At 39.3% G+C, this 27,937-nt stretch overlaps 1 protein-coding gene across 1 annotated transcript in view; it reads left to right on the forward strand.

The window, feature by feature from the left end:
- The window catches only part of LOC140246257 (ATP-binding cassette sub-family C member 9-like), a 76,606-nt gene that overhangs the window by 42,572 nt on the left and 6,097 nt on the right, over positions 1-27,937 (forward strand). Inside the window, exons 12-26 of the mRNA XM_072325716.1 lie at positions 726-831; positions 1,412-1,510; positions 2,337-2,502; positions 4,764-4,901; positions 6,031-6,238; positions 8,680-8,909; positions 13,353-13,522; positions 14,766-14,835; positions 17,735-17,892; positions 22,098-22,190; positions 23,289-23,391; positions 24,365-24,484; positions 25,558-25,669; positions 26,055-26,185; positions 27,691-27,769. Of these exons, the coding sequence (XP_072181817.1) occupies positions 726-831; positions 1,412-1,510; positions 2,337-2,502; positions 4,764-4,901; positions 6,031-6,238; positions 8,680-8,909; positions 13,353-13,522; positions 14,766-14,835; positions 17,735-17,892; positions 22,098-22,190; positions 23,289-23,391; positions 24,365-24,484; positions 25,558-25,669; positions 26,055-26,185; positions 27,691-27,769 (1,983 nt within the window). The remainder of the gene's footprint in view (positions 1-725; positions 832-1,411; positions 1,511-2,336; positions 2,503-4,763; positions 4,902-6,030; positions 6,239-8,679; positions 8,910-13,352; positions 13,523-14,765; positions 14,836-17,734; positions 17,893-22,097; positions 22,191-23,288; positions 23,392-24,364; positions 24,485-25,557; positions 25,670-26,054; positions 26,186-27,690; positions 27,770-27,937) is intronic.

Genomic DNA, 27,937 nt, shown 5'->3' on the forward strand with positions numbered 1-27,937 from the left:
TAATGATCCCAAATTTTAGCATAATGTGAAAGAAGACTTGCTCTTTCAGAAAATATGAAAAAGTCAAGATTGGCTAGGTTGACCCATTTCACTTATTTTCAGTCCTCACGCAAAATCAGTGTGTGCAACTTTTTGTTCGTTTTGTGATGCACGGTCACAAATGGTATGTAGGGATGGGCATATTTACAATGTATGTCAATTTACACATATCGCATTCAGTGCATAAATAATATTGTCTCAATTAACTGTAGTGTGATAAAATCTGCTTTGCTAGAGGGATATCTCACTGGTTGGCTTTACAGGATTTGAATTATTGTGCTAATGTGATAAATGCTATAATGCTATAATGCTAATCATCACCTCTGAATACTGTAAAAGTGGACATTTTTGCGGTGTTGAAATTTTTCCACGCATTTCGCACAACCAGAAGCTAGCACAAAAATAAAAGCATGCGAATATTTTTGCTTACCATATGTTCCAGTAGTTGATGTCTTAATTCCGCGGAATCAAAAACATGCAAAACTCTTCTTAACCCGTTGAAGACGGACTGATTTTGCTACAACACGCATTTCCCATAGACACCTGCCCGAGTATACTCGGGACTCGTCCTCAACGGGTTAACCAGCTGAGCCAAAAAAATTAGTTGCGCAAAAATATCCACTTTCACAGTAAATGCTGTTTCTGCTTCTCACCTTACATCAATCCACCAATGCCATCTGTCATAGGTCAGTTGACAATGATCGTCGGTCAAGTAGGGTCAGGGAAGTCGTCTCTACTGTCTGCCATTCTCGGAGAAATGACCACTCTTAGTGGTGAGGTCAAGTGGAACAGGTCAGTTTCTGCCCCAGACTAAATTGTAAATTCAATGACAACCTTAGAAATTATCCAGATTGTTAATTTAGCGACACCTTTTAATGGTCCAAGTTGTAAACTTGATGATGCTCTTATGAATTATTTAAACTGAAAATTTAATGACACCCTGAGAAATTGTAAAAATTATAGATATAGTAACATTCTGTAAAAATTCTCCTAATTGTAGTGTCAAGACTCTTAGAAATTATCTAGATTTGTATTTATGATGACACCTTTGGAAATTAAACACAAACTCTGTATTCATGACACCCTTAAATATCATCTTTAATGGAAATTATAGAATCAGTGACTCCCATAGAAAATATCCAAATTCTAAATTTAATGAGAAACCCTTTGGAAATTATCTTAACTATAAATTCTATGACATTTTGATTTCAATGACACCCTAGGATATTAGAAATCACCCAAACTATGAATTCAAATACTCCCTTAGAAAATTTTTAAGTTGTTAATTTGATGAATCCCCAGTTATCACATTGAAGATTTTATGTGATTATTATTGGAATGTCGGCTTGTGTTCTATCATATTCCTCCTCAGGGATTTGAGCACTATTGCCTATGCAGCTCAGAGGGCCTGGCTGGTCAATGCAACCCTGAAAGAAAATATCCTCTTTGGCAATCAATACATACCAGACAGGTCAGTGATGCAGTACGTGCTGTCTTTTTCCTCACCTTATTTCCACCATGTTCAGAATTTGTAGGAAGATATTTACAATAGAATGAAGAAATGTTATTTATGTCATTGTTTAGTTGATTGATGTTGTTGGTCTGATCATTTTGATCCCATATTAATACTATTGTAAGGAGTGCTTGAGTATCCAAAGCGTACACAGTTTTGAAGTACGGTAATGAGCATTAGGTTTAGTAGAGGATTCTGCAGTTTTTCCATTATCGTATACCATTGTCACATTTTAAAATTTTATCAAGATCGTATTGATAGTCAAAAAAAAAAAAAAAAATGATATAATGAATACTGCAGAAAGAAAGAGATAACCCTGCCTTTCCTTTGAAGGTATATCTAAGACTCAGAATCATAGTTTTAGGACCTTTTAGTTGCTCTCTACTTCTTTCCCCACGAGAGTCACACAGATAAGTAGGAGACTTCATTCCTAACCCTTTGAGGACGAGTCCTGAGTGTCTATGGGAAATGCATGTTGTAGCGAAATCAGCCCGTCCACCACAGTATTTTGCAGAAGGTCATGAGAGATTTAACTGCATTTAATGTTGATGTTGTTAAGATAATTTTCCTTTGAGCAAAGTTGTAGAAAATGTGGCAGAAGGTGTGATGGTGTGATTGTCCTGGTTTATGCACATGATAGAAGTCACTGTAGTGCTGCTCCCTTTCATAACTCTGCATATTATGCATGTGTGGGGGTAGGGGATGGGGGTGCATATGTATATATGTGTGTTTACTTTTATTTGTTTGTGCTCATTAGTCATGTGTGAATGTCTCCACCCATCAGGTATGAAAGGGTGATCAAGGCATGCTGCTTGCAGCCAGATATTGACATCCTTCCAGCTGGCGATGAGACGGAGATTGGTGAGAAGGGCATTAACCTCAGTGGAGGCCAGAAGCAGAGGGTCAGTGTGGCCCGAGCCATGTACAGCTTCAACAACATTGTCATACTGGTCAGTATCTCTCAATTCACTAATATATCTCTGTCTCTGTCCTGAAGAGGGTTCTTTACAAGTGCTGCAATACTGTCAGATTTGCGCTGACAGTAATGTGTTGTGTCCATGTGGTACTTTAATGGCGGGTGCAATCAATAGCGAAGAAATACAATTTTTCCTTAATATGCTGCTTCAAGTTTTATTGTACATCGATCGGACATATCATGGCACTATACACTCTAATGCCCTGAATAATGTGTATATTTCACATGCAATGCCTACCATATTGCATATGATGTCAGCCATGCACTATCCATTTTGCTCAAACAAAATTGCACGAATGACAGCCAGAGCGTGTGTTGGAACTTTTTGCACTAAATGTCACATGATGGGCAATCGACCAATCGGATAGCTACATTCTAAATAGGTGGTGTATAATAATGTATGTCTTGTCCTGCATGGGATGCTGGTTTTCAATGCACAATGTATGCCTGTATATGCTCTAAAATCTTGTATAGACTACATCACTGGACATTCTTGAATACTCTGGCCAATGTTGATGTTTGTAACATGTCAGCTAGAGAAAACTTGAGAGGGACATATCTTTACTGAGAGAGCCTTGGAAGGAGAAGTCATTCTTTTTCACTGATATCGGAGATTCATTAATAATTATTATCTCCGCCAAGGGAGGATGTTATGTTTTCGTTACCATTGGTTCGTTTGTTAGTTTGTCTGTGTGCAAAATAACTCAAAAAGTAGTGAACGGATTGGGATGAAACTTGCAGGAAAGGTTGAGAATGACACAAGTAACAAACAATTAACTTTTGGTAGTGATCCGAGAATTTTGGGGGAATTTATGAAGGATTTTTGATATTTTTGCTGGTAGGGTCAATGAACCTGGGAGTTCAGGCTGCGCATATTTGAGGTTTGCATGCGCGCACTAAAGTGCGTGGTCTAGTTTCTGCAAGGGCGAGGCGTGCGGTGCAGCTGAGGGTTTATGACGTAACAAAGGATTCTATATTGGGAAATCTGGCGGCTTTTTCAGCACACAACGCTATAAGTACGTATGGGTGGAAATCACTGATATCTCTATGGAAGAACAAGATCAATGGTGGAAATGAGCTGCATGCTTAGCGGAGGTCTGCGCTCTCAGAGTGCTTCTCTAGTTCAAAAACTGTTTCAATGACATGAACCAAAAAGTGGCTTAGGGATCAGCACTGGTAAAGGCATACAAAGTATTACTTTTTATATCCCTCATGTAAAGTTTCTTGCCATGGGATTATACAGAGCACAAAATGGTGTAGTTTTACTAGCTAGCTATGAGCAGCTGGATGCAGTGCAAAGAGTTACTGGCCAGCGTGATATAGTACTTTTGGGAATCCATGATCTGCACTCAATCGTGATCGTGTGATTGATATCTACATTTCTCACTTTAGAATGTATGCAGTGCACGTAAGCGATACTTTAGCTAGCGACAGTCCTGGGGCTTGTAGCTAGCTAGTGCTAGCGCGGTGCGCAACGGCGGAATTACAGAAATCTGTGGTGCGATGGTGTGTGTGATCAATGCAGTTCAACTCAATTGACATAGTGACTGCTTCAAGTAACGGAGGAATGATCACAGCAGAAGGACAACATATCAGGTACAAATTAGGAATGAACTAAAACCGATTTTGAAGATGATCTGGGTAACGAAGCCGCTTTAGGCCTACTTCTAGTCCTGGACCTCCTTGATCTTTCGGAGTTTTGCACGCTGTAGCAGTGTAGCTCTTGCGTAGGAATCAACAACGGTTTAATACACAGTGGCCTAAACATACAGCGCAGCGGTGTCATTCGCTACGCGCTGCACGCACTGCTGCTGCACTGCCACGGCCTAAGGTTAGATTTAACGTTAAACCTGCACATTTTTCCCAAAGGGAACCTTGTCATCACTCTAGTAAAATGCTTGAGAGGGATATAAAACAAATATTGACTGTTTTCTTTCGGGCCATGATAAAACTATTTCACCTCGGTGATTTCTCAACAGTGCCATGTCCCTCGACTTCGTCTCGGGACATAGCACTGTTGAGAAATCACCTCGGTGCAAATAATTTTACCATCTCCCTCTGTAGCAGTCGTTATTTGTATAATAGTCTATGGGCCAAACAGTCACTAGCTGAAAAATTTGCCAGCTAGAAGTAGAGATCAGAGGTCATGCTCAGGACATCACACATTCCTGTTGGACATCTCTGGACATTACACATCCTCTGTTGATAAATCCCTGCCCCATTCTGTTCATGCAGGATGACCCCCTTTCTGCCCTGGATGTCCATGTTGGCAGCGACATGTTCTACCATGGCGTTATGGAGTTCCTCATTGGCAACCAGCGGACGGTCATCCTGGTCACCCACCAGGTGCAGTACCTGGAGCATGCTGACCAGGTGAGCAGGATGTGACATGCAAAGATGGAAGTGTTGTCATTGATGGAGAATGGAGAATGATGGTGATTGCTGACACTGTAAAAGTGGAAATTTCACAGTGTGAAAATTTTGGGTGACCACAAACAAGTGTGAAACTAAAAGAATGTGAATTCTTTTGTTTGTCATATGTTCCACTAATTATATGCCTTGATTCTGCAAAATGGAAATTAATCATACTCGAAAAATTATTTGTGTTGCGCAAAAATATTCACTTTAACAGTAAGCTAGCTAATGCTTTGTGATGATGCAATTACAGAACAAGTGACAGGACATCAGCAAAGCTGAGGTACAGGCACAAGAAATAAGGATATAACCTTAATTTTCATTTCATTTATCAAATTTGTATCTAAATGCCTTTTCCAAGGAAGGAGAAGGTTAAGGAGAAGGTTAAGTGATCATCAACATTGGTTTGTCTGTTTGCAAAATAACTTAAAAAGTTGTGGGCAAGTTTGAATGAAACTTGAATTAAAAGTTGAAAGTGACTCAAGGAACAGATGATTAAATTTTGATAGTAATCCAGGGATTTTTTTGATCATTTGACATACAGCTGTATAAGGTCAGTGAATTTGGGAGTTCTAGCTGCAAATATTTGAGGTTTACATATATATGCACGTGCTCTGTTCAGGCAAGGCGCCACGCAGCTGGAAGCTAATGACATACACAAAATGCTTTTACACTGGGAAACTGCATGCGTGTATGGATGGAGATGAGTTACTGACTTGCCGGAGGTCTGCACTCTCCGAGAGTTTTTCTAGTTATAATGATGATGACAAATGCTAGGGTAAACAGCATTCATTTTTGAGGGAAATAAAGAGAAAGAACCTTAACAATTCCTCAAACCAGAAATAAATGATTTCTTTTAAAAGATGATATTACTAGATAGTGACAGATAAGAAACTTGTTATGATGATGACCAACATGCTCATTGATAATGCTTTTGATTGATAATTATACTTTTGATAAATGTAAAGCCAAGTTGTGCTTTTTACGTGCGTAATTTTTAAAAGTATTCAGTCAGACAACCAGCCAACATTCTTCATTCTCCTCATCAATTTGTCAAATATGTGTGTCTCCCTGGCTACCACGGTAGGTTATCTACATGAAGGATGGTCTGATCGGTCACAAGGGGACCATGAAGGAGATTGGTGAAAAGGACCCAGAGCTGATGGAGCTGTGGGACGTTACAGTGAAGGAGATCACTGGGTCCGAGCCAGAGTCCGAAGATGAGACAAAAATAGCCAAAGAGCGCCAGAAACTGGTCAAACAGGTGTTGCAGACAAACAAAGTCAAACTTCGAGGTACTTTGGCATTTTACGAGAGTGTCAGTATAAGTTTTTCATCTCCCTGTATGTGCTTTTACCTAATAACAAGAAAATATGTTTATTGCATTTGGACGAAAAAAAAAAAGACCTTCTTTCAATTGTTTCAGTTGGAACTATACTTTACAAAAGGAGAGAGATTTCATGTTCATTTGAGTTTATCAGTTCAGTTTCATTCATTTTCCATCCAACATTCAACAAAGACTACAACAAAATACTGGTACCGGTACAATGTACATAGTATGCATTACACCATCACATTGTTTGGTCAGTTTGAAAAAGAAAATACCTAGTAAATGCAATATGGATTTTAAAGGGATTGTACAGTTTTGGTTGAGATCTAATTTGAGGTTTCTAACATTTTTTGGTGAGATAATGAGAAACCTCTTATGAAATATGAAAGAGCATGTAATTCTATGAGGAATTCAGTGTTTATTGATGAAAATTGGTTTTGAAATGGCTGAGATATCCTAATAAAAAGCGATTCTAATGAAGTGTGGGACCCACACTTTATTTTGATCACTTTGTTTTTGGATGTTTCAGTCATTCCAAACCTGATTTTCATCAAATAAACTTTGAATTCCTCTTAAAATGTATGCTCTGTACTATATCATAAGTGTTTTCTTGGTATCTCACAAAAAGTTACAAGCCCAATTTTCATCTCCACCAATACTGTACCATCTTTTTAAAGTATAATTATGATAAGATACAGTGTGTACAACAAAGTAGAATAACTACTAACATCAATGCATACTTTTGAAAGGTTGACAAAAGGAGGGAAACAGTGATTCACTGGAAAAGCCAGGCTTGTAATACATGGATCACTCAAAACGAAATATGTCACTAAACAACATCAACATAAACAGTAATCATAAAAGTGAAAAAAAAAGAAGAAGAAAAGAACAGATGAAAATGCACACTCATTGAGTGTGCCAGCACCATAGTACTTAACATAGACATCCATATAATATGAAAAGTTCCAAAAACTTTCCAATCATAAGAGCTGTGAACTTCCCTCTGTAAGTTTCTTGCACATAAGCACTAATATGTGCAAGACCTTTGTTACGACCAAAATCACTCTGAGAATGATCGCACAAAAGAAACCATCATCTAATGTTCAGGCGGTTTATTAACAGTGATATTGTGGGACAGACTGGTAATCAGTTTCACATCAGTACAATAATGATCACTAAAAGAACTATTACAAATCGGTAATGGAATCACTTACATGCATTACAGCATAATCTTAATCACAATGTTCATATAGTCCCCTGGTGATGTCCAAATACGATGTTTGATGCACCGATGAATGATACCTCTGATGTAAATCCAGAGGCGCAGGTTACAATACTCCATGGTATAAATCCAGGATATATGTCCACGTTATAGGTCCACGGTATATCCACGTTATAGATCCACGGTATAATGTCCACAGCGAAATGTGCAGAATCCAACGTTACGACGACCACATCCAGTCAATGCGTTGAATGACGATTCGCTCAATAATGTTCAGCTAGGAATCCAGCCCGTCACAGCTTTTCCGTAGCAATGTCCATTGACATTGAAATGGAGTCTATCTCCAATGTAGGCAAATGAATTATCTGCAGGCAAAATGTCTCCCAGGCCTTATCTCCACAAACATAACAGGTCAGCAGGTAACACAGGACTGACTATAACAAGTCGCTTCAGAGTCAGAAGTGACGTAACTCTCAGAGCAGAGGTGTTGGGTACTCTGCCTACTGCAGAATTTATCCGGCTTTTATATCCATTCACCCCTTTCTAGCATATTCTGTAACTCTCTCCAACCTGGGGCCACATACCTGAACATACTAGCAAGTCTAAGTTCCAGGAATCCTGGATGACTCACTGCCTACAATATGTGCATAACATCATTGCCAAAATTAACTACCAATCACATTGGACTACAGGGACAGTGCCTCACTCAGCCAAACATGTAAGCACTTCCTAGAACATTCTGGAATGGGTGAAATCATTCTAGATTGAGTGAGCTGTAATGTTTTCCTGTTACATGCATGTACTGTATAGCTACATTGTATACCACCTAGAAAATTCTCCACTGATCTGGTCAGCCTGCCTGTATGTACTATATCTATACCACATAGAATGTTCTCCATTAATCTGGTCAACCTGTGTACATACACATTAAAACAACCATGCATACAGTACTTATACATAACTACTAGTGGGTACATTTGTGACACCTTGTAAAAGATCTTCCAGATTATGAGGAGCTAAAGGGATGCTACGATTTTTAAGCCTCACGAAATGATTGATTGTCAAGAGCAGTGAGTGAAATGTAAAAGTGATGATTAATTAATACTTGAGAACATTCAAAATGTTTTCTAAATAATAGTGATACTGTGGTGGATGAAAGTTTATATTGTGATGTTCCGTTGCAGAGGCTGAAAAGGGAAAGAGCGACGGAGGTGGAAAGATCATAGAGAAGGAAGAGCGAATCACTGGCTCCGTCTCCTTCAAGTGCTACTGGTTCTTCGTCAAAATCTGCGGTCCCTTCACCTTCTTCTTTGTCATCCTTTTTGCAGTAGCACAGGCTGCAGCCAAAGCAGGCACTGACTTCTGGCTCTCCGCCTGGTCCGATGCTGCTAACAACAAGACCAACATTACCAAGGTGAGAGTCTTGGATCAATTAGAAATCAATTCATGATCGTCATGACAAAATAAGAACCTAGACTTCCTTTCAGTAGGTTGCTTGCTGGTGTCCAGTATTTGCCAGTTTGTATGAAGCCACAAATCTGTATACGTTGTATCCGAACTTTAATGACAAAACAAGGAAAAAGAAAAAGGATGAGGGATGATTTTATTCTGACCAAAACTTTAATCACTCTACTGAATTTGACAACAATTTTCATTTGTATTTCTACCTGATATTGCATATTTCCTAACGTTTTTGGCTGTGTGTGTTATTATCAATAACAAGCTCCACCTTAGGATTTTGAAAATAATTGATCGTCTAATGTGAAGAATTATTGCTTGTGTGTGTGGAACGCTGTTATGTCAAAGTTGCAAATAAAACTAATATGAAAAATAGTGTCACATTAGTATTATGTTAGACATGCCATAAAGTTTGCTATACAATAGCCGAGTATTGCATGAGGTAGAGCTACCATTATGTGATGTTAAAATATGCTGCGTGCAGGACAGCTACATTTCAATAAAAGTATGTCACATTAGTTGTTGTCTTTTTTAATTCCTCCATCATGAAGTGGAGCCAGAGGCATTATGTTTTCGGGTTGTACATCCTTGTGTCCGTCCATCCGTCCGTCCTTCCTTCTGTCCATAAATTTTGTGGCAGCGTAACTGAAAAATCGTCTGAGGTATCGTAACAAAACTTAGCATGTATGTGTATGAGGGGGTGAAGTTGTGCTTTTGGGTGCAAGTGCTCAAGGTGAAAGGTCAAGGTCACATGCTAAAAATTTCACTATTTTCCCCATATCTATGCAATGACTGATGGTATTTTCTTGAAATTTACTGTATACATTTGCTACCGAATAAAGATTCTCTGGTTAGAGTTTTGCATCAAGAGGTCAAAGGTCAAGGATCAGAGGTCAAGGATAAAAGGTCAAGTGAAAATGTTAAAATTTCACTTTTTTTCCCTTCATACCTCTAAAGTCGTTAAGGGTATCTTCATGGAACATAATACATATGCATGTCATGACTGACAGTGATTATTTAGGGAATATGGGGGTCAAAGGTCAAGGGTCAAAGGTCAAGGTCAACTCTTCTAAATATCACTTTTTCCCCTCATATATCTATGCAATGCCTGCAGGATTTTTTTTTTTAACTTGGTGTATATATGTATAATTACCCGATAGAGATTTTCTGGGAAGTTTCTTTCTTTTTTTTTTTGCCCAAAAAGTCAACGGTCAAGAGATCTAAGATCAAATAAAAGTACTGAATTTCACCTTTTCCTCCATATCGAGGAAGTGACTCAAGGTATCATCATGAATATATATCTATGCATGTTCTGCCTGACAGTGATTCTCTTTGGAATTTAAGGGTCATAATGTCAAAGGTCAAGGGTAAAAGGCCATGTTAGAATGCTAACAATTTGCTATCTAATACTGAAATTACAGTTTTTCTTCATATCTTGAAAATTACTCGATGCATAAACTTATAAAAGGGTCGAAAGTCAAGTAAAAGTCCTCAAATCCCCAAACACATGCTCTCATAGAAAATATAGCCATTCATCCAATTAAACCTAGTTCAAGAAAGTGAACATTGAACACATTTGTGACAAACATGTCATTCTAATATTTTGCCAATTATGTGAAACCGTCATTGCACATTGCCTGGATCTGGATCTGGATCTGGATCTGGATCTGGATCAATACGCTGCCGGACCAGGTGGCATAGTGCAGCGGATGTACTGTAGACCTATTAGGCGAATCATGCTGTATGGCGGAGGCGTGCTAGTCGCCATAGTGACATTTCTAGTTTGTTTCTTTGTTTTTTTGTTTTTTTAAGATATGCCGTAAAGATTGCTTAATATACAGTGGCTGAGTACATATTGCATGAGGTAGCGCTACCATTGTGTGATGTTACAAATGTGCTGTGTGCAGACCAGATACTTGTAGGTTCTTGTATTGCAATGGCCATGATAGCTCTGCAAAATCATTTATTTGTCCTGCGCTTTGTGTCTAAGACCTTGCTTGATCTCTCCAAAGTTGGCACAGAAACAACAGCAATCAGCAGGTAATGACCAAAACAGCAAGTTTATAAGATTTATCCATTGTGCATTGTACAGTTCGACCTCGATTATCTGGCCATGTCGGGACCGGCGAATTGGCCAAATATGGGAGACACAATGTTAATGTATAGCTGCTGTCCAAACTGCCGTCCCAATGCACTGGCAGCTAGGCAGGTACCGTACCCTGCATTTTTATGTGAAAATCATACATGGTTTACCTTATTAGATATTGAGAAACCTACAATCATACACATCTTATGAAATTAGTGAAATAGATCCATAAAAAGATGTTAAAGTCACTTTTTTTTTCTCAATTTTTTGGATGAAAGTCCTTCACTGCGTTAATGTGTCCGGATAATAGAGATTTCCGGAAAAAAGGAGGCCGTATAATCGAGGTCGAACTGTATATACAATCATGTTGCTCTTTGGCATATTGCATAGTTCGCCATGCATGATAACGTGTTTTGTAAGCAGGTGATTCACTGTGTTGGACAGCTAGACCATGATTTGGTAATGCTAATTGTCCCCGCCGAACGAGTTCGAGCAGGGGACTATGAAACGGGCTCCGTACGTGTGTGTGTCCGTGTGTCCGTCCGTCCGTCCGTCCGTCCGTCTGTGCGTCCGTGTGTGATCAAAATGTTCAATTTGCTACTTCTCTGTCATTTATGAGCCAATTTTGATTCTGTTTGCTTTATATGATAGCACTACATGGGAGCTTTGAAACTTCTACACAGAATTTCAGTTGTGACCTTTGACCTTGACCTTTGACCTATATTGTACATTTTGCTTCAAAATGCTACTCCTTCGCCATTTCTAACCCGATTTCAATTCCGTTTGCTTTGTGTGATGGCACTAGGTGAGGGCTTCAAAACTTCCACACAGAATTTTGACCTTTCACTTCTTTGACCTTTGACCTTGATTTTTGACCTATATTGTACATTGGCTACAAAATGCTACTCCTTCGCCATTTCTAACCCGATTTCGATTCTGTTTGCTTTATGTGATGGCACTAGGTGAGGGCTTCAAAACTGCTACACAGAATTTTGACCTTTCACTTCTTTGACCTTTGACCTTGATTTTTGACCTATATTGTACATTGGCTACAAAATGCTACTCCTTCGCCATTTCTAACCCGATTTCGATTCCGTTTGCTTTATGTGATGGCACTAGGTGAGGGCTTCAAAACTTCCACACAGAATTTTGACCTTTGACTTCTTTGACCTTTGACTTTGATTTTTTACCTGTATTGTACATTTTGCTACAAAATGCTACTCCTTCGCCATTTCTAACCCAATTTCACTTCTGTTTGCTTTATGTGATGGCACTAGGTGAGGGCTTCAAAACTTCTACACAGAATTTTGACTTTTGACTTCTTTGACCTCTGACCTTGATTTTTGACGTATATTGTACATTGGCTACAAAATGCTACTCCTTCGCCATTTCTAACCCGATTTCGATTCTGTTTGCTTTATGTGATGGCACTAGGTGAGGGCTTCAAAACTTCTACACAGAATTTCGACCTTTGACCTTGATTTTTTTACCTATATTGTACATTTTGTTACAAAATGCTACTTCCGGCGGGGACATATATTACGTACCGCGTAATTTCTACTTTTCCTTGTTATTTTTTTTAAAACTCGTTCCTTACGGGAACCTGGTATACCAGGTTCCAGTGGGAGCAACTGATATATGCAAGATGGAGATAAGAGTGCCTACTTTAAATTGAGACCTAAATTCATGTTTCTTTGTGTTGTAATACCCAGAAAAATGGGTTTGATAAAAAGATAAGAGTTCACTCTATCACCATATATTATCTTTCTGTTGGAAAAATGTGTATATCATGACATATCACCTTTTTTCTGATTGAGTTCACGCCTGCTTTGCTATCAAAACTCGTATGAACATGTACATAGCGATTGAAACTGAGCTCAAGTACATTTCTGTGTTTGCTGACCCCAATCATCCCATTCAAGTACCCAGTTTTGTGTATAACAAAAGAGTCTGTGAGCACATCAGTGCACGCTCTATTCATACCTTACACTCGATTGATATTTTCATTGTTTGATGGCACATGTAGTTCATCTTGACCGTGGAAAGGGGATACATGTACCGCTTGACTGCTTTCACTCAGGCGGATTACCAACCTGTCCATTCTCTGTCAACGGGCAAAAAGAATCTTGTTTTGGGGCATTTAAGACACTCAAAGAATTGCGGAAGGAACGGGTTAAGTGGAAATCAATCCTCAGCTGCTATGGCATAAACCTTATGTAATCTTTAGGCACCACAGTTTCCTAGGGGATCATGAGGAATGTGGAACATTAAAATACCTTTGTTGCCTTCACCAAATTATTGTGCACTGTGCAGGAGGAGGCCCAGGAAATTGTGGACAAATACCTTGGTGGCTATGCTGGCTTAAATGCGGCGAACTTTGTGCTGGATACAATTTGGACCACCATAAATATTATCGGGCTACTTTTTGCTTCACGCACCATGCACAAACTCATGCTGGAGAGGATTAGCCACGCTCCTTTAAGGTAACTAAGGGTAGAGTATTGTTAAGTTCACCCATGGCCAGAACAATTCTGGGGTTGTTCAGAAGAATTTGTGTAAAGGGCTGTTTCCACAGCAAAACAATTTGTGAATGACAGAAATGTGGGGGGGGGGGGGGGGGGGGAAGAGATTAGACAGAAGACTTTTAGAGTGATGTATACTTTTATACCCTGAATTATCTGTGGAAGCAACCTTTGTAAACAGTACAAACTTGGCAAAACAACACTGCTTCGTTGTCTTTATGCCTATAAAATAGTGATAATAAATTGTATTTGTAGCATGCTTAATGCCATGCTTCTAAGCGCAGGGGAGAAGGACACCAAAAGGAAAAGAAAGGAAAAATAAGAAATGAGAGATACTAAACTTGTCAAAAATATAAATTACATGTATTGTGTGCTAAAAATTTTCACATTTCTTCCAATCTTTTAAAGTGTTGTTATGAAGATTGGTATATAACATTCAAGTTTGTATATATACATATATCTATCCAAGTTTTTTCGTGATCATGTAGATAAAGTTATTGACAGGGGTACAAGGTCACAGGTCAAGTGAAACTTGGGTCGAGGAATGACCACTCACCACGTACTTGGGTTGTGCCATCAAACTTTCCAACAAGCCAATTTCTTGTCTATCATGTGAAAGTTGTATTTCACATTGTTACGATGTACCATAGACCTGTTGGGAGAATAATGCTATAGCACAATGATACCAATAGCTGTATCGACACTTCTAGTTTTAATCAGTCACTTGTATGCCTTATTTTGTCAGAAAGACACATTTGTATGCTGAGAGGAATAATAGTAGCACAATGCATTTAACATACAGCTGGCTTCCTCCTATCTTGATATTGATATCATGATGAATAATGAACAGTTATAAATTCCAGTGAATCTGATAGGTAGTATATGACACACTTTTTTATAAGGCTTCTTCTCCAGTTCCTTTTTTCTCTTCTCTTTTCCTCTTTTTCTTTCCTTTTCTTCATTTTTTCTCCTTCCTTTGACTGTCACTTGCACCCATATTTTCCCCATCATGTCTTCTCTTTTGTAAAAGAAACTCTCCATTGTTTTTTTGTCCTAAAATTAAAAGATTAAAAGACTTTTATAATGACACACTTTGTATGTGTATAACAGTGTTATGTTGATGCACATTATCATTGTGGAGTACGTAGCTAAAGTGAGAGAATGCCTGTCTTCACTTACTGTCTGCATTATTTTCTGGCACCAGGTTCTTTGACATCACACCCATTGGACGAATCTTGAATAGATTTGCGTCTGATATTCAAGTCCTGGACGAGGTCAGTGATAATCTCTCAATAATGGTTTGATATCTCTTGCTGTTATAACTGTCTGAGTTATAATTAAGCACCTTACTATGCTGGTTCCTTTGGTACTAGATAAGGCCCTGTCACACCTTTTGTGGCAATTAAGCTACGCGACTTGTTGCATGTAGGGATTTTCCAGCACACAGGACAATTTTCTGTAAGCGAACAAGGATTTGGGCGAATTTCGCTTGCGTCTTGCTTGCTGGACGCATGCTACGTACGTTTTACTTTGTTCTTGTTACGAGCGACATACAGTATGGGCACTGCACAGTACCTACGTTACAACTGTGCATTACCTGCGTGGGAGTTATGTTGTCTGCGGGCTGTTGCCGCTACGAGCCTTTTGCTGGTGTTCTGCATGGACCTCGGTGAGAAATCCCTGTGACTCACCTGGAACAAGTTATGACCATGCTCAAGGGCCTGTCACACCTTTCCAGGCAAAGCCTTGCTTGTGACTTGCGGGTCACAATTTTTGCTACCCAGAGGTCCCTGCAGATGGTCTGCACATCTCGCCCATAGTCGCCAGGAGATGCCCAAGCAAGTCCAATTTTCCCAGATCCCAGTTTTGAGCATGCTCAAAACTTGTTCCAGGTAAATTACAGGGGATTACCAGCAGAGGTCCACACACACCACCAGTAGGAGGCCCATGGCTGCCTCAAGTTTAAATACAGACAGTTAACCCGCTTGCAGTACGTAGGTAGCCCTTGGATCTGTGCCTAGAAACTGGACACCCATGTCATCTGCGGGCATTCTATCAGCATAAATGCAGGCGTTTCACTGGCAAGAAACGGTGTTGATACTGCCAACATCTGTGTAACCGGTCAGTTCTGCAGGTGTGGAGTGGACTATACTATACTTGCAGCTTACAAGGATTACACACAAGTAGAACGTACAGTGTAAGTAGCAAGCATCCAGCAGGTATGATGCATGTGAAACTTGACCAAATCCTTGTCCTTCTGCCTGCAGACATTGTCCTGCATGCTGGAAATCCTTTCACCCGACAAGCCCACGTTTGTCTGTTTGTTGTCCCCGCCGAACGAGTTCGAGCAGGGGACTATGAAACGGGCTCCGTACGTGTGTGTGTCCGTGTGTCCGTGTGTCCGTCCGTGCGTCCGTGTGTCCGTCCGTCCGTCCGTCCGTGCGTCCGTGTGTGATCAAAATGTTCAAAATGCTACTCCTTCGCCATTTCTAACCCGATTTTGATTCTGTTTGCTTTATATGATAGCACTACATGGGAGCTTTGAAACTTCTATAAAGAATTTCAGTTGTGACCTTTGACCTTGACCTTTGACCTATATTGTACATTTTGCTTCAAAATGCTACTCCTTCGCCATTTCTAACCCGATTTTGATTCCGTTTGCTTTATATGATGGCACTAGGTGAGGGCTTCAAAACTTCTACACAGAATTTTGACCTTTGACTTCTTTGACCTTTGATCTTGATTTTTTGCCTATATTGTACATTGGCTACAAAATGCTACTCCTTCGCCATTTCTAACCCGATTTCGATTCCGTTTGCTTTATATGATGGCACTAGGTGAGGGCTTCAAAACTTCTACACAGAATTTTGACCTTTGACTTCTTTGACCTTTGACCTTGATTTTTGACCTAAATTGTACATTTTGCTACAAAATGCTACTCCTTCGCCATTTGTAACCCGATTTCAATTCCGTTTGCTTTAAGTGATGGCACTTGGTGAGGGCTTCAAAACTTCTACACAGAATTTTGACCTTTGACTTCTTTGACCTCTGACCTTGATTTTTGACCTGTATTGTACATTTTGCTATTAAATGCTACTCCTTCGCCATTTCTAACCCGATTTCGATTCCGTTTGCTTTATGTGATGGCACTAGGTGAGGGCTTCAAAACTTCTACACAGAATTTTGTCCTTTGACTTCTTTGACCTTTGACCTTGATTTTTTACCTATATTGTACATTGGCTACAAAATGCTACTCCTTCGCCATTTCTAACCCGATTTCGATTCCGTTTGCTTTATGTGATGGCACTAGGTGAGGGCTTCAAAACTTCTACATAGAATTTTGACCTTTGACTTCTTTGACCTTTGACCTTGATCTTTTTACCTATATTGTACATTTTGCTACTAAATGCTACTTCCGGCGGGGACATATATTACGCACCGCGTAATTTCTACTTTTCCTTGTTTCATTTCCAACAGAAAGATGGCTAGATAGCTCATATTCAGCTGCAATAGCTGGTCTTCCATGGGGTCCAGTTGGATGTATGGCGGGACCACCTCACCTGGTTAACACCCTGCTCTTTGCAATGAATAAATAATGCGTGAATTGTGACTCTCTCACACATGGAACCTCCATTTTATGTCTTATCCGAGGGACAGAGTGTTTTGCCTCTTACTAGAGGGGAAATCAAACGAGGTCCTTTGGATTGTGAGGCAGATGTGCTACTGACTGAGCTAACTCACAGCGTAGCTTGCCCAGAAAGATGTGACAGGGCCTAAACTTGGCAACACAATACTATACTAAGAGAAATGATGAGCAATACCACTGATGCCTTTTATATCAGAGTGCAATAAGTCAAGTTACTGCATAAGCTGCATTATTAATATTTTGTGTGTGTCTGTGTGTGTGTGTGTGTGTCTGTAATAAACACGGTCTGTTTCAACTGATGACCCATCACTGGTGGCAGATCGGGGGGGGGGGGGGGGTGCGTTGTGTGGGCCCTCCCTTTATTTTTTTTGTGTTCAACTAAAAACAAAGAAAAAGTGAACACGTGCCCCCCTTCTATCTTTTATTTTATTTTTAAAGAAACCATCTTTGTCAGCGCTCTCCCTTTACGAAATTCCTGGATCCGCCCCTTCATCACTGTTCTTTCCTGTCATTCTTGCTCTGAGCAGCGTATGGGTGCCCTGATAGTCCAGATTCTGAGGTTCATCTTAATGGCAATCTCAGGCATCATTGTCAATGCCATCGTCTCCTGGTTCTTTCTGGTGGCTGTACTGCCTCTGACCATCATCTACATTGTTGTCATGAAACTCTTCATTAGGACCGCCAGGTGAGTTTACTCTGCTCAGTGATTGAGTGATTCAACATCTTTCTTTCAGAATCTGTTATTTGTGTTCATTTTTCTCTTCTTTATTTCTTTCTCTACTCATCATTATTTTGTTTGTCAGATGAGTTTGAGGTGACAAAAAAAATGATCTAAAATCAAAATTCAAAGCTATCGCATGGGATCGTTTAACTCTCTTCGTATTTGGAGGTCTGCTGGTACAGCCCTGTCACCTGTCGCGCTACATACGTACAGCGTTCGTACAGTACACATGCGTTCATTTACATGTACAGTATTGAGCTTGCAGTGTACATGTAGCTTGGCATTTGCAGCGCTGTGCAGTGGAGTGGTATAATGGATGAAGCTGCTGAGTTTTCAAAGCGGAAAGTAGGGGGAAAGTTACGGGCACGGGTAAATCAGAATTGCACCTCTACACACATTTCAAGCCACGGTATGGTAAACTGGAATCAATCACTGCTCAAATATTGTTCATATTCACTTCCCCAAGGTTTAACAAGGGTGTAAAGTAATCGGACCTGTGCCAATACTAATGCACTGTCCATGCAAAGTTAGCCGCGGCCCTGCTGGGCGACCCGTGCTGCGGCACACCGCTCCATTACAGCTCTCGGCTCCAGAGTAGACAACATACATGTACATTAAACATATAATGTACCTGTGGTGAAACTGTAAGTCAATTTTTTTTGACTTACGCACAAGTCGAAAATCGCCTAAGTCGATGTGTTTTGCTCAGTCCCGAGAAGATTGACTTACGCGAGTTTAACTGTATTTGCAATACCTTGTAAAAAATCATGTGACTCTATTCTTTGTATGTCATTCTATATTTTGATTTGGGCATTATAATAAAGCCATGAGAATGACAGCACCTTCAAGAGGTACGTCAGATATGTTACTTTAACCATTGGTTAAAGGGACTGTATATTCCAGTGTCTTCAATATTTGTGACCCGCGACAACGGTTTCAGGCAAAAGTTGCAAGAGCAAATTCCCTCCTATGCGGGGTACAAAGATTTTGACCATTATTTTTGTCGATTTAGGTTTTTTGCAGAAATCGAATCTTTGATATGTTTTCTACATCTACACTAAATTTCATTGCATAAGACTAAGTTTTTCCTATCGAAAATGGAATTTTAAGCACCCTATGTTGGATCGCACTCGTCAGTTTCGAGCTTCGTTCGAACGCCGCGCCAATATCCCCAGCGTTGCTACGGCGCAGGGTCTCGCACGCGATTGGCTGGTGTATCGCACACATTTACATAATTCGCCTTTCGGAGACACCAGTTGCAGCGTTTGGGGAATGCTTTGTCCACGCGTGCACGATTACATGCGCCATTGTTCTTGGTACAGTGGTTTATATACGCTCGCTCTGTAGTGCGTGCTCTTCGTTTGGCTTTCTATCCAAACTATTCTACCGCAATGTTCGACAACGGAAGTGAAACCAAAATCATGTTGCATAACATAATCGTGTGAAAAGAAAACTAAATATTCTCAAATTTGCCTACTTGTACATGTAGTAAAAATTATGACAGCAGACTGACTCAATGGAAGGTAGATGAGAGGAAAGGAGCGGTCACCTGTGACAAATTATATTCAAATATTACACGTCAAGTTCATACAAAACTAACGAGTCGTGTTTGTTTATTTTAATTTATTTAGCACCACCGAACAAAGCAACATATGCATGTCTCAAAGAAAAACAAACAGGAAGCGTGACCCTTGCCAGCACTAGCAATTTTCCGCCTTCAAAAGGGTCGCCAATGATAAAGACAAATCAACCACAGTGAAAACGCGATTAGTAAGTGTGTTACATGCACACGGTCATGGTGTGTGGATGCCATTGCGTAATGCGTGCACCATACACATGTGCATGTACACCATACGTGTAATTATCGTATTCGCCATCTTGAAAGACGTAGTGGAAAACAAACCCGAGCGAAACGCATTGTTTTTCGGCTCCATACGCTGAGCTCCGAGGAAGGTGCCCGGGAAATTTGACTCTCTCAGTGAGCCAATCAGAAGGCGATGTGGTTGCTAGAGGCGGAGCTTAACATCAATTGGCACCATCGTATGGATGGGTGATTCTCCCCGCATCGCCGCTTGGACATTGTCTTTGAGAAAGAGGTGAATCTTCTAAGCCTGTTTTCTCGCAATTTTGTCAGGCTAACAACTTAAAAAGTGTATTTTATTTCTCTTTCTATGCCCACTTATGGTGTCGAAGAATACAAGTATTTTATATAAATGGAAAGCTTAGGAAATGGGCAATGTGATTCAGTGAAAAAATGAATTTTCAAAATTCCCGACTTTTGCCTGAAACCGTTGTCGCCGGTCACATTTGGGAGATAATACTAGAAAGCCAGAAATTTATGCATGAATGAAACTTTGGTGAATTTTGTGCCAGGCCAAGATTTGCAAAGACATGTGAATTATGTGTTGTATAGAACAATGGATAGTTTTTTTTTTGTTTTGTTTTGTTTTTTTTTTTTTTTGTTTTTTGGTGGTTTTTTTTGTTTGTTTCTTTTTGCCAGAAATCCATTTTTATGCCTCCGCCACGGAGTGGTGCCGGAGGCATAATGCTTTCGGGTTGTCCATCCTTCGGTCCGTCCGTCTGTCCATCCGTCCATCTGTCCGTCCGTAATGAATTTTGTGGACAATGTAAAACTAAAAAACCTTTTGAGGTATCCTCTTGATACTTGGCATGTATGTGTATTCGGGGGTGAAGTTGTGCCTATCAACGTTTGGGTGCACATGCTCAAGGTAAAAGGTCAAAAGTTCAAGATCAAATGCTCAAAATTTCACTATTTCCCCCATATCTGTGTAATGCCTGAAGATTTTTTCTTGAAACTTATGTGACTGTATGCATGTATTACCCAATTAAGATTCTCTGGTGAAAGTTTGGGGGTTATGAGGTCAAAGGTCAAAGGTCAAGTAAAAATGTTAAAATTTCACTTTTATCTCCATATCTTGGAAATGGTTCAAGGTATCTTCATGGAACATAGTATATATGCATGTACTGACTGGCAGTGATTATCTAGGGAATTTAGGGCTCATGGGGTCAAAGGTCAGGGTTAAAGGTCAAGGGTAACACTTCAAAATTTTACTATATCCCTCATATTTATGCAATGCCTGCAGGATTATTTTCTTTGTAAACTTGGTGCATGCATGTAAAACCCAATAAAGATTCTCTGGGAAGAGTGTTCTTTTTTTGCCAAAAAGGGCAAAGGTCAAAAGGTGAAAGATCAAGTGAAAGTGCTGAACTGTACTTCTTTCTCCATATCTCGGAAGTGGCTCAAGTTATCTTGAAACTTAGTACATATTTATGCATGTTCTGCCTGACAATGATTCTGTTATGAATTTTAGGGTCAAAGGTCAAGGGTCAAAGGCCAGATGAAAATGGGAACAATTTATGTACTATTCAATACACTGTACAGAAATTGCACTTTTTCTCCTTACCTTGAACATTACTCAATGCCAAGTTAAAGTCCTAAAATTGCTGAATACATGCTCTCTCATTCATCCAATTAAACCTAAGTCAAGGAAGGTGAACATTCAACACATTTGTGACAAACGTGTCATTTGAATATTTTGCCAGTTTTATTTTGTCAGTTTTTTCTGGGAGAGCTACACTGAATTGACGGCCAGCGCATGCGCACACAGACATCTTATCCAGTCGATGGATTTGAAATTTGTGCGCATGTGATGTGTGTGCATGAGCTGGCCGTCAATTCTGTGTAGCTCTCCCAGGTTCCTCTCGACCGAGTCACATTAAATCATCAATTCAAACAGAAAAGGACTATTGGCAGAACCAAACGCTGCACGAACCCTGTTGTCAATACTGCAACTCTAGTGGTAAGTCTTCAAATTGAAGAAATTTTTCGATTTTAAGTTGATATTTGTCCGCGATACTACCCTGTCATGATCCTGAATGCTACAGTCCGCAGCCCCATTACGCTATGCGTATGGGGCTGCTGGTCGCAGTTAGCTACCGTATTGCCAGAAGGATGAGTGTATTACGAGATGCCCTGCCAAAGTTACAAAATTACATGGGTAAAAAGGGTATAAAAAAAAAAAAAAAACAAAAAAAAAAAAAAACGACCTGCCGACCCTCTTGGGTTTTGACAATTAAGGGCAAACAAACACTTTTTTTTTTGGCCTCATGGAGTGCATGTTTGTTTTTTGTTTTTTTGACTCTTCCAGAGAGATGCAGAGACTGGTAAGCATTACTCGTTCACCGGTATTTGCCTACTTCTCTGAGACCTTGGGAGGTCTCTCAACTATTAGAGCTTATGGGTAAGAGTAATGGGTATTTTCTTTTCCTTTGTGCTACTTTACATAAAATTGTGTTGCCTGAGCAACATATGAACACTAAAATGTTCAAACAGCATCACTGAATGTTTCAGACAGTATTTTGTACCTGTGTTCAGTTTTTGTCGAGCCCACCAGAGGTAAGGCGAGACTAAGGGATCACCTGTGGTGTCTGTCTGTCCGTCGTCTGTCCGTCCGTAACGCTACAAAAACTTGAATAACTCTCTACTGAGGACTTTAATTTCAATCAAACTTGGAGGGAAGAGTGGTCATACAAAGTTACACATTTCACCAAACATGAAGGTCACCTCAAGGTCAAAGGTCAGAGGAAGGGGTCAATGAACTTTAGAGCCCAATGTTAAGTTTTTAAGGGCGCATTTCAATTATGGCTCATAACTTTTGATGTATCTGTCCATTTGTGACCAAATTTGGATGGTAGATGTCCCTTGGGGAGGTGAAGTTCATTACAAGGTCAAAGGTCACAGACAGGGGTCAACAAACTTTTAGGGCCCAATGTTATGTTTTTACGGCGCGTTTCGATTATGGCTCATAACATTTGATCCATGTCCATTTGTGACCAGACTTGGCTGGTAAATGTCCCTTGGGGAGTTGAAGTTCACAACAAAGTTAAAGGTCATAGGCAGGGTCAATGAACTCCTGAGAGTTAGAAAAACATTAATTTCATCTATGCAAAGTGGTGAGACACATTTTGGCACATGCATGCCTTGTATTTCTTGTCAGTTGATTGATTGTACTTAAGCTTAGAACTAGAACTCAGCTACTGCTGTATTTGAAGTGAAACAAGTAAGTCCCTTTCGTGATTGCTGAATAACCACTTGATCGCAGGTTCTGTAGTGAATATTAACATTCAGTTTTTGGTAGTTCATGTATGAGTAAATTTTGATTAATGCACAAATGTTGGTAAGACTTACGGAAATGGGTAATGGAAATATATAATGTTACTTGATAGAACCGTCAGTTGACATTTCCTCGTTACAAATTAAACACACTGTTTAATGAGCATATTTTGCGGAGCCAGTGCATTCCTGTTTGTTTTCCTTTCAACAAAATTGGTTGCCTCAGTCTCAGCAATCGGTTCCAGAGGGAGATTCTCCCCAAGATTGAAGCCAACAATACAGCACTCATTTACATGCAAACCGGCACGAGGTGGCTTGGAGTTAGACTGGTGAGTGTTAAACCATGGACAATCTGCTCAGTGCTTATACTGTAAAACAATTAAGGAATGTTTTTTTACATTTTGATTTCGCAAATTTCTCGAGAGCCAAGATTTGCAAAATTAAAATGCAAGTGAAAGTTCTTATCTACACTATTTAGCATTGAATGTCAGAGGCAACTCGCGAAAAAGGCCGTCGGCTCCAATTCGGGAAAAATTCATGCCTCGAAAATAATATTTGTGTTTTACAGTATGGAACAGTGGTTATTGGAGAATGATTTTGAGTGTCAAGTTGTTCTGTACCAAAATTTGTGGATTATACTGTAAATGTGAGGTGTTTTGAAGTCTGGAAGTTCACTTTGTTAGTATTAAACAAGTTATTTTATTTAGTTATTAAAACATGTTTACTGAAATTCCCTGACAACTTCTACTTTGTCAGTGTATTTATTCCCAGAAAGTCATCAATGGCATGGGACGGTGGTACTTTAAGCATTCAAGTCTCTTTAGATTTTGTAATGAAAACAGGATAAATGGATCCCAGAGAACCCCAAGTGGCATGGTTATGATTTGAATAAGTCCATGACTTTGGAGGTAGCTCTTCATATGGTACCTATTAAACCCTGGTTATTTGCAAGAGCAGCAACATCAAAGTCAGTTAAAAATGCTAAGTTGTACTATTCCCACAACTGTATGTCTGAGCTGGTACTGTTTGGGTATATCACCATTATGATTTCAGAGAAGTCAGTAGCTAAATGTAAAAAACAAAGAACAAAAATATTGATCTTATGACTATGAGAATTCAAGGTCTGACATTATTGTAAGTCACATATCCATTCTCATTTTGCATGATGTACTTTGCAGGTTTCATTCAGAGCAATACAAGGTATTCACAGTTTTTATGATTTTGTTTCAAGTAAGTCTGCAAACCAGAAGTCTATCATAATTCCATTACGTCTTCTCCTTGTGCCTGGGTTATTTGCAACAGGACACGATAGGAGCTCTGATTGTGTTCATCTCTGGTATATCCAGCCTTGCAGCAGCAGCTGCTGATCCGATGAACTTTGGTCCCGGTCTTGTTGGTCTTGCTATTACATATGCCATGTCGGTAAGTCGAAAATACATCTGGTAATATGTCTGTGCACAACTTTTTCACACTGCTAGTCTGCTTGATGTTATTTCCTTTTATTTAATGACTGTGAATATCGTCAACATGTTATCAACCAATGCTTAACTTTGGCACTGGTTCAACAGTCCCAGGCAGATAAAATCACTGTTGAGGGAGTAACTTTTCAGAGATTGCTAAATCTACCTGTCCGACATCACTGTTGAAAAAAAAAAATCAATAAATAAAGAAGTAATAGTAATAAAAAACTTTGTTTGGGCAGTAAAAAAAAAAAAAAAAAAAAAGAACAGGACCAGTTATTTAAAAAAACAACATACATGTACTCTCTCACACTCACACACACACACACACATCAGGGACAAAAATACAAAAATTAGTCTATTTCAGACAGAACCATGAACTTTCATCTTCTAAATTGTGGTGCCAATTCAATGATCATTGTAGAGACTTGTTGCTAAATATACAATGGTATTTGAAGGGACGATGTATAGTTTTGGTTGACATGGGATTCAAGTTTCCAACTTTCTTTTGTGAGATAATAAGAAAACTTTTATGAAATATGAAAGAGCATTAGATTCTAAGGGTAATTTAAAGTTTATTTGATGAAAATTGGTTATGAAATGGCTAAGATATCCAAAAACAAAGCAATCCTAATTAAAAGGTGGGACCCACCTTTATTATAGTGTATGATCACTTTGTTGTACTTTGTTTTTGGATATATCAGCCATTTCTGATTTTCATCGAATGAACTTTTTAATTCCTCTTAGAATTGTATGCTCTTCATTATTTTTGAAGTGGTTTCTAATGATCTCACAAACAGGTGAGATAGGAATTCTCCATCTTAACCAAACTATACCATCCTTTTAACTAGGATAAGACTCAAATGAAAGAGCAATTTTATTTTGCGTTGTAAAAATACCAATGAAAGGTTAGAAATCACCGTAAAATGCACGAATTATCACCAAACCAGCAGAATTTGGTTTCCAGGCAGTGATGACTTAACTCGTTTACCCCTTCCCTCCTCCTCCCCCACCCCTTTAACCTCCTGCCCCTAGACTGCTAGCACCCTGAACTTTGTGGTTCGAGGTGTGGCAGACTTGGAGATGGCCATGAATTCTGTGGAGAGGGCTGTCTATTATGCTGAGGTGGATGTTGAAGAGAGTGACGGTAAGCCATATGAGCTTTTGCCCTTTTGTTAATTACACTCATATCCTGAAGAGTGTCAGATATAATAGATTTTTTTGTTTGGGAGGGGGGGGGGGTGGGTTCTGTCCAATTATTCCATATCTCACTTTCTTGATTTTACTAATTTAACCGAAAAAAAGATAGATGAATTTTCTTTCATCTAGCCTATCGGTGGCATCATATTAAATGAGATGTAGATGTACTGATTAGTCATTTGACAACGTCACTCAAAGCCAAAGGTCAGAGATCAATGATCTTTGCTTTGGAATTGTATTTTTCTGCATTAACTTCATTTAAGAATAACCCATTGTTGCCCATATTGATCTTTGTGCATGTATGCTCTCTTTGTATCTGCTGCCAATGGTAGGTTCTGTAATACCAAGAGAAGATTGGCCAGAAGATGGCAACATCATTTACAAGAACGTCTCTGCTCGATATGCCAGTGACTTAGATGCGGTCCTTTCCAAGGTGTCTGTCCACTTCAAGGCTGGCCAGAAGGTGGGTGTGTAAAGTGAGACAAACCAGAACAAATATCTTTGTCTAAAATCTTTCTCCTACATTTTGTAAGATATTGACAAAACGCCCCCAAACAAATCAAAAACTCAAAGCAAAGGTTGAAGGGAAACTCCACTCTGTAATGAAGTTGACTGTGCTGAGAAAACATTGAAGTCAAACAAACGCGGTGGTATGAGGTTTTCATTTTAAGCTAGATGTGTTTAAGAAAAGAAAAAAAAAAACAATTAATTGATAGATTTGTGCGTGGGTTTCCATGAAACAGAGATTGCAGATATGATCACAGTATAAATCAGTCAATCAATACACAAATGACGTACAGGTCTGAATGCGTCAGTCGGAATTGTGTGCATAAGGTAACTATGGAATGCTTAACCATGAGGCGAAGCCGAGTGGGTTTAGGCTAAATTCCATAGTTACCGTATGCACACTTTATTCCGACTTATATGCATGAAAATATATATGCGTCATCTGTGTTATGGAATTGGTAATTTTCTTGCCAAAAATCAATTTTTCTATCCCGATGACAAATTTACTGGAAGAATTTCCTATTGGCTTGCCATAGACAAGACCCCAAAAATCATGCATCAAGTATTTACTAGATTGATGATGTTTTAGCCAATAGGCATTTCATACTGAGTGTGCAAACGCTTGCTTAGTGCTCGAACCTCTGTCACTTGTGTGCGTACTCTTACTACACGTGGGCGATAACATTTTTACCACTGTGACTCAGTGTGCGGCCAGTACAAAATCAACACATAGCTCTCGACCAATGAGATCGCAGGATTCTCGCTACCCATTCTCTAATCTTCAATTGTCTAATGGAATAGACATTTTCGTAGGGTATGACAGACAGTGAAAACATTGAACAAACATATTTTTAGGGTAAAGAAATACAGTATTGAGAAAAATACACAACAATGCACCTTATATGCAACAAGCTCAGTACAGTTTTCTCCTTATCATACAGATTATGAACAAATATGAATGAGATTTTAATGATGCAAGTGTAGGTAGGTACGTCATTTGCTCTCATTGCTCACTTATGTTTGAAATCCAAGCACTCCATTGTAATTATTTTATGTCAATGATTGCAACTTGTAAATCTTGAAGTCATGTTAAGACCGTGACAGCTCTGTAATTCTGTAAAATTCTGTAAAGTAATTTTTCGCACTAGGCTGGGTAAGATGAATTTCGTGTGTTTTTAATTCTGTGGAGTCATAACATTAACTACTGGAACATACATATGGCATGCAAAAATATTCATGTGTTTTTACTTTTGCGCTGGCGTCTGGTTTGCGCAAAATGCGCGAAAGTTTCCACACCACGAAAATTTCCACTTTTACAGTAGTGTGATATATAAAGGGGAAAATGGGTGCAATTATGTGTTCTAATGTAAATTTGAAAAAAAGTTTTTACAGTGTAATCCTAGCAGAGTCATCATTTGAAGCTTGAATAACAGTAAATCTATGTGAAAATTTGCAACTCAGATCGGCATCTGTGGTAGGACGGGCAGTGGAAAGTCATCACTCACCCTCACTCTGTTTAGAATCATCGACATGTTTGAAGGTGAGTCACTGGAAGGTTTGTGTAACAATAGACGGAGTCATTACAGGCAAGGTTGTTCACACCAACACAGTGATGGTGACCATAGACCATAATTCTCTTTGACTGAGAGTTGTGAGGACGTATTGACAACATGCTAATTTTAGAATAGAAAATTGTATGACGAGGAAT

This window comes from Diadema setosum, chromosome 2 (assembly GCF_964275005.1).
Source record: "Diadema setosum chromosome 2, eeDiaSeto1, whole genome shotgun sequence".
NCBI lineage: Eukaryota > Metazoa > Echinodermata > Echinoidea > Diadematoida > Diadematidae > Diadema > Diadema setosum.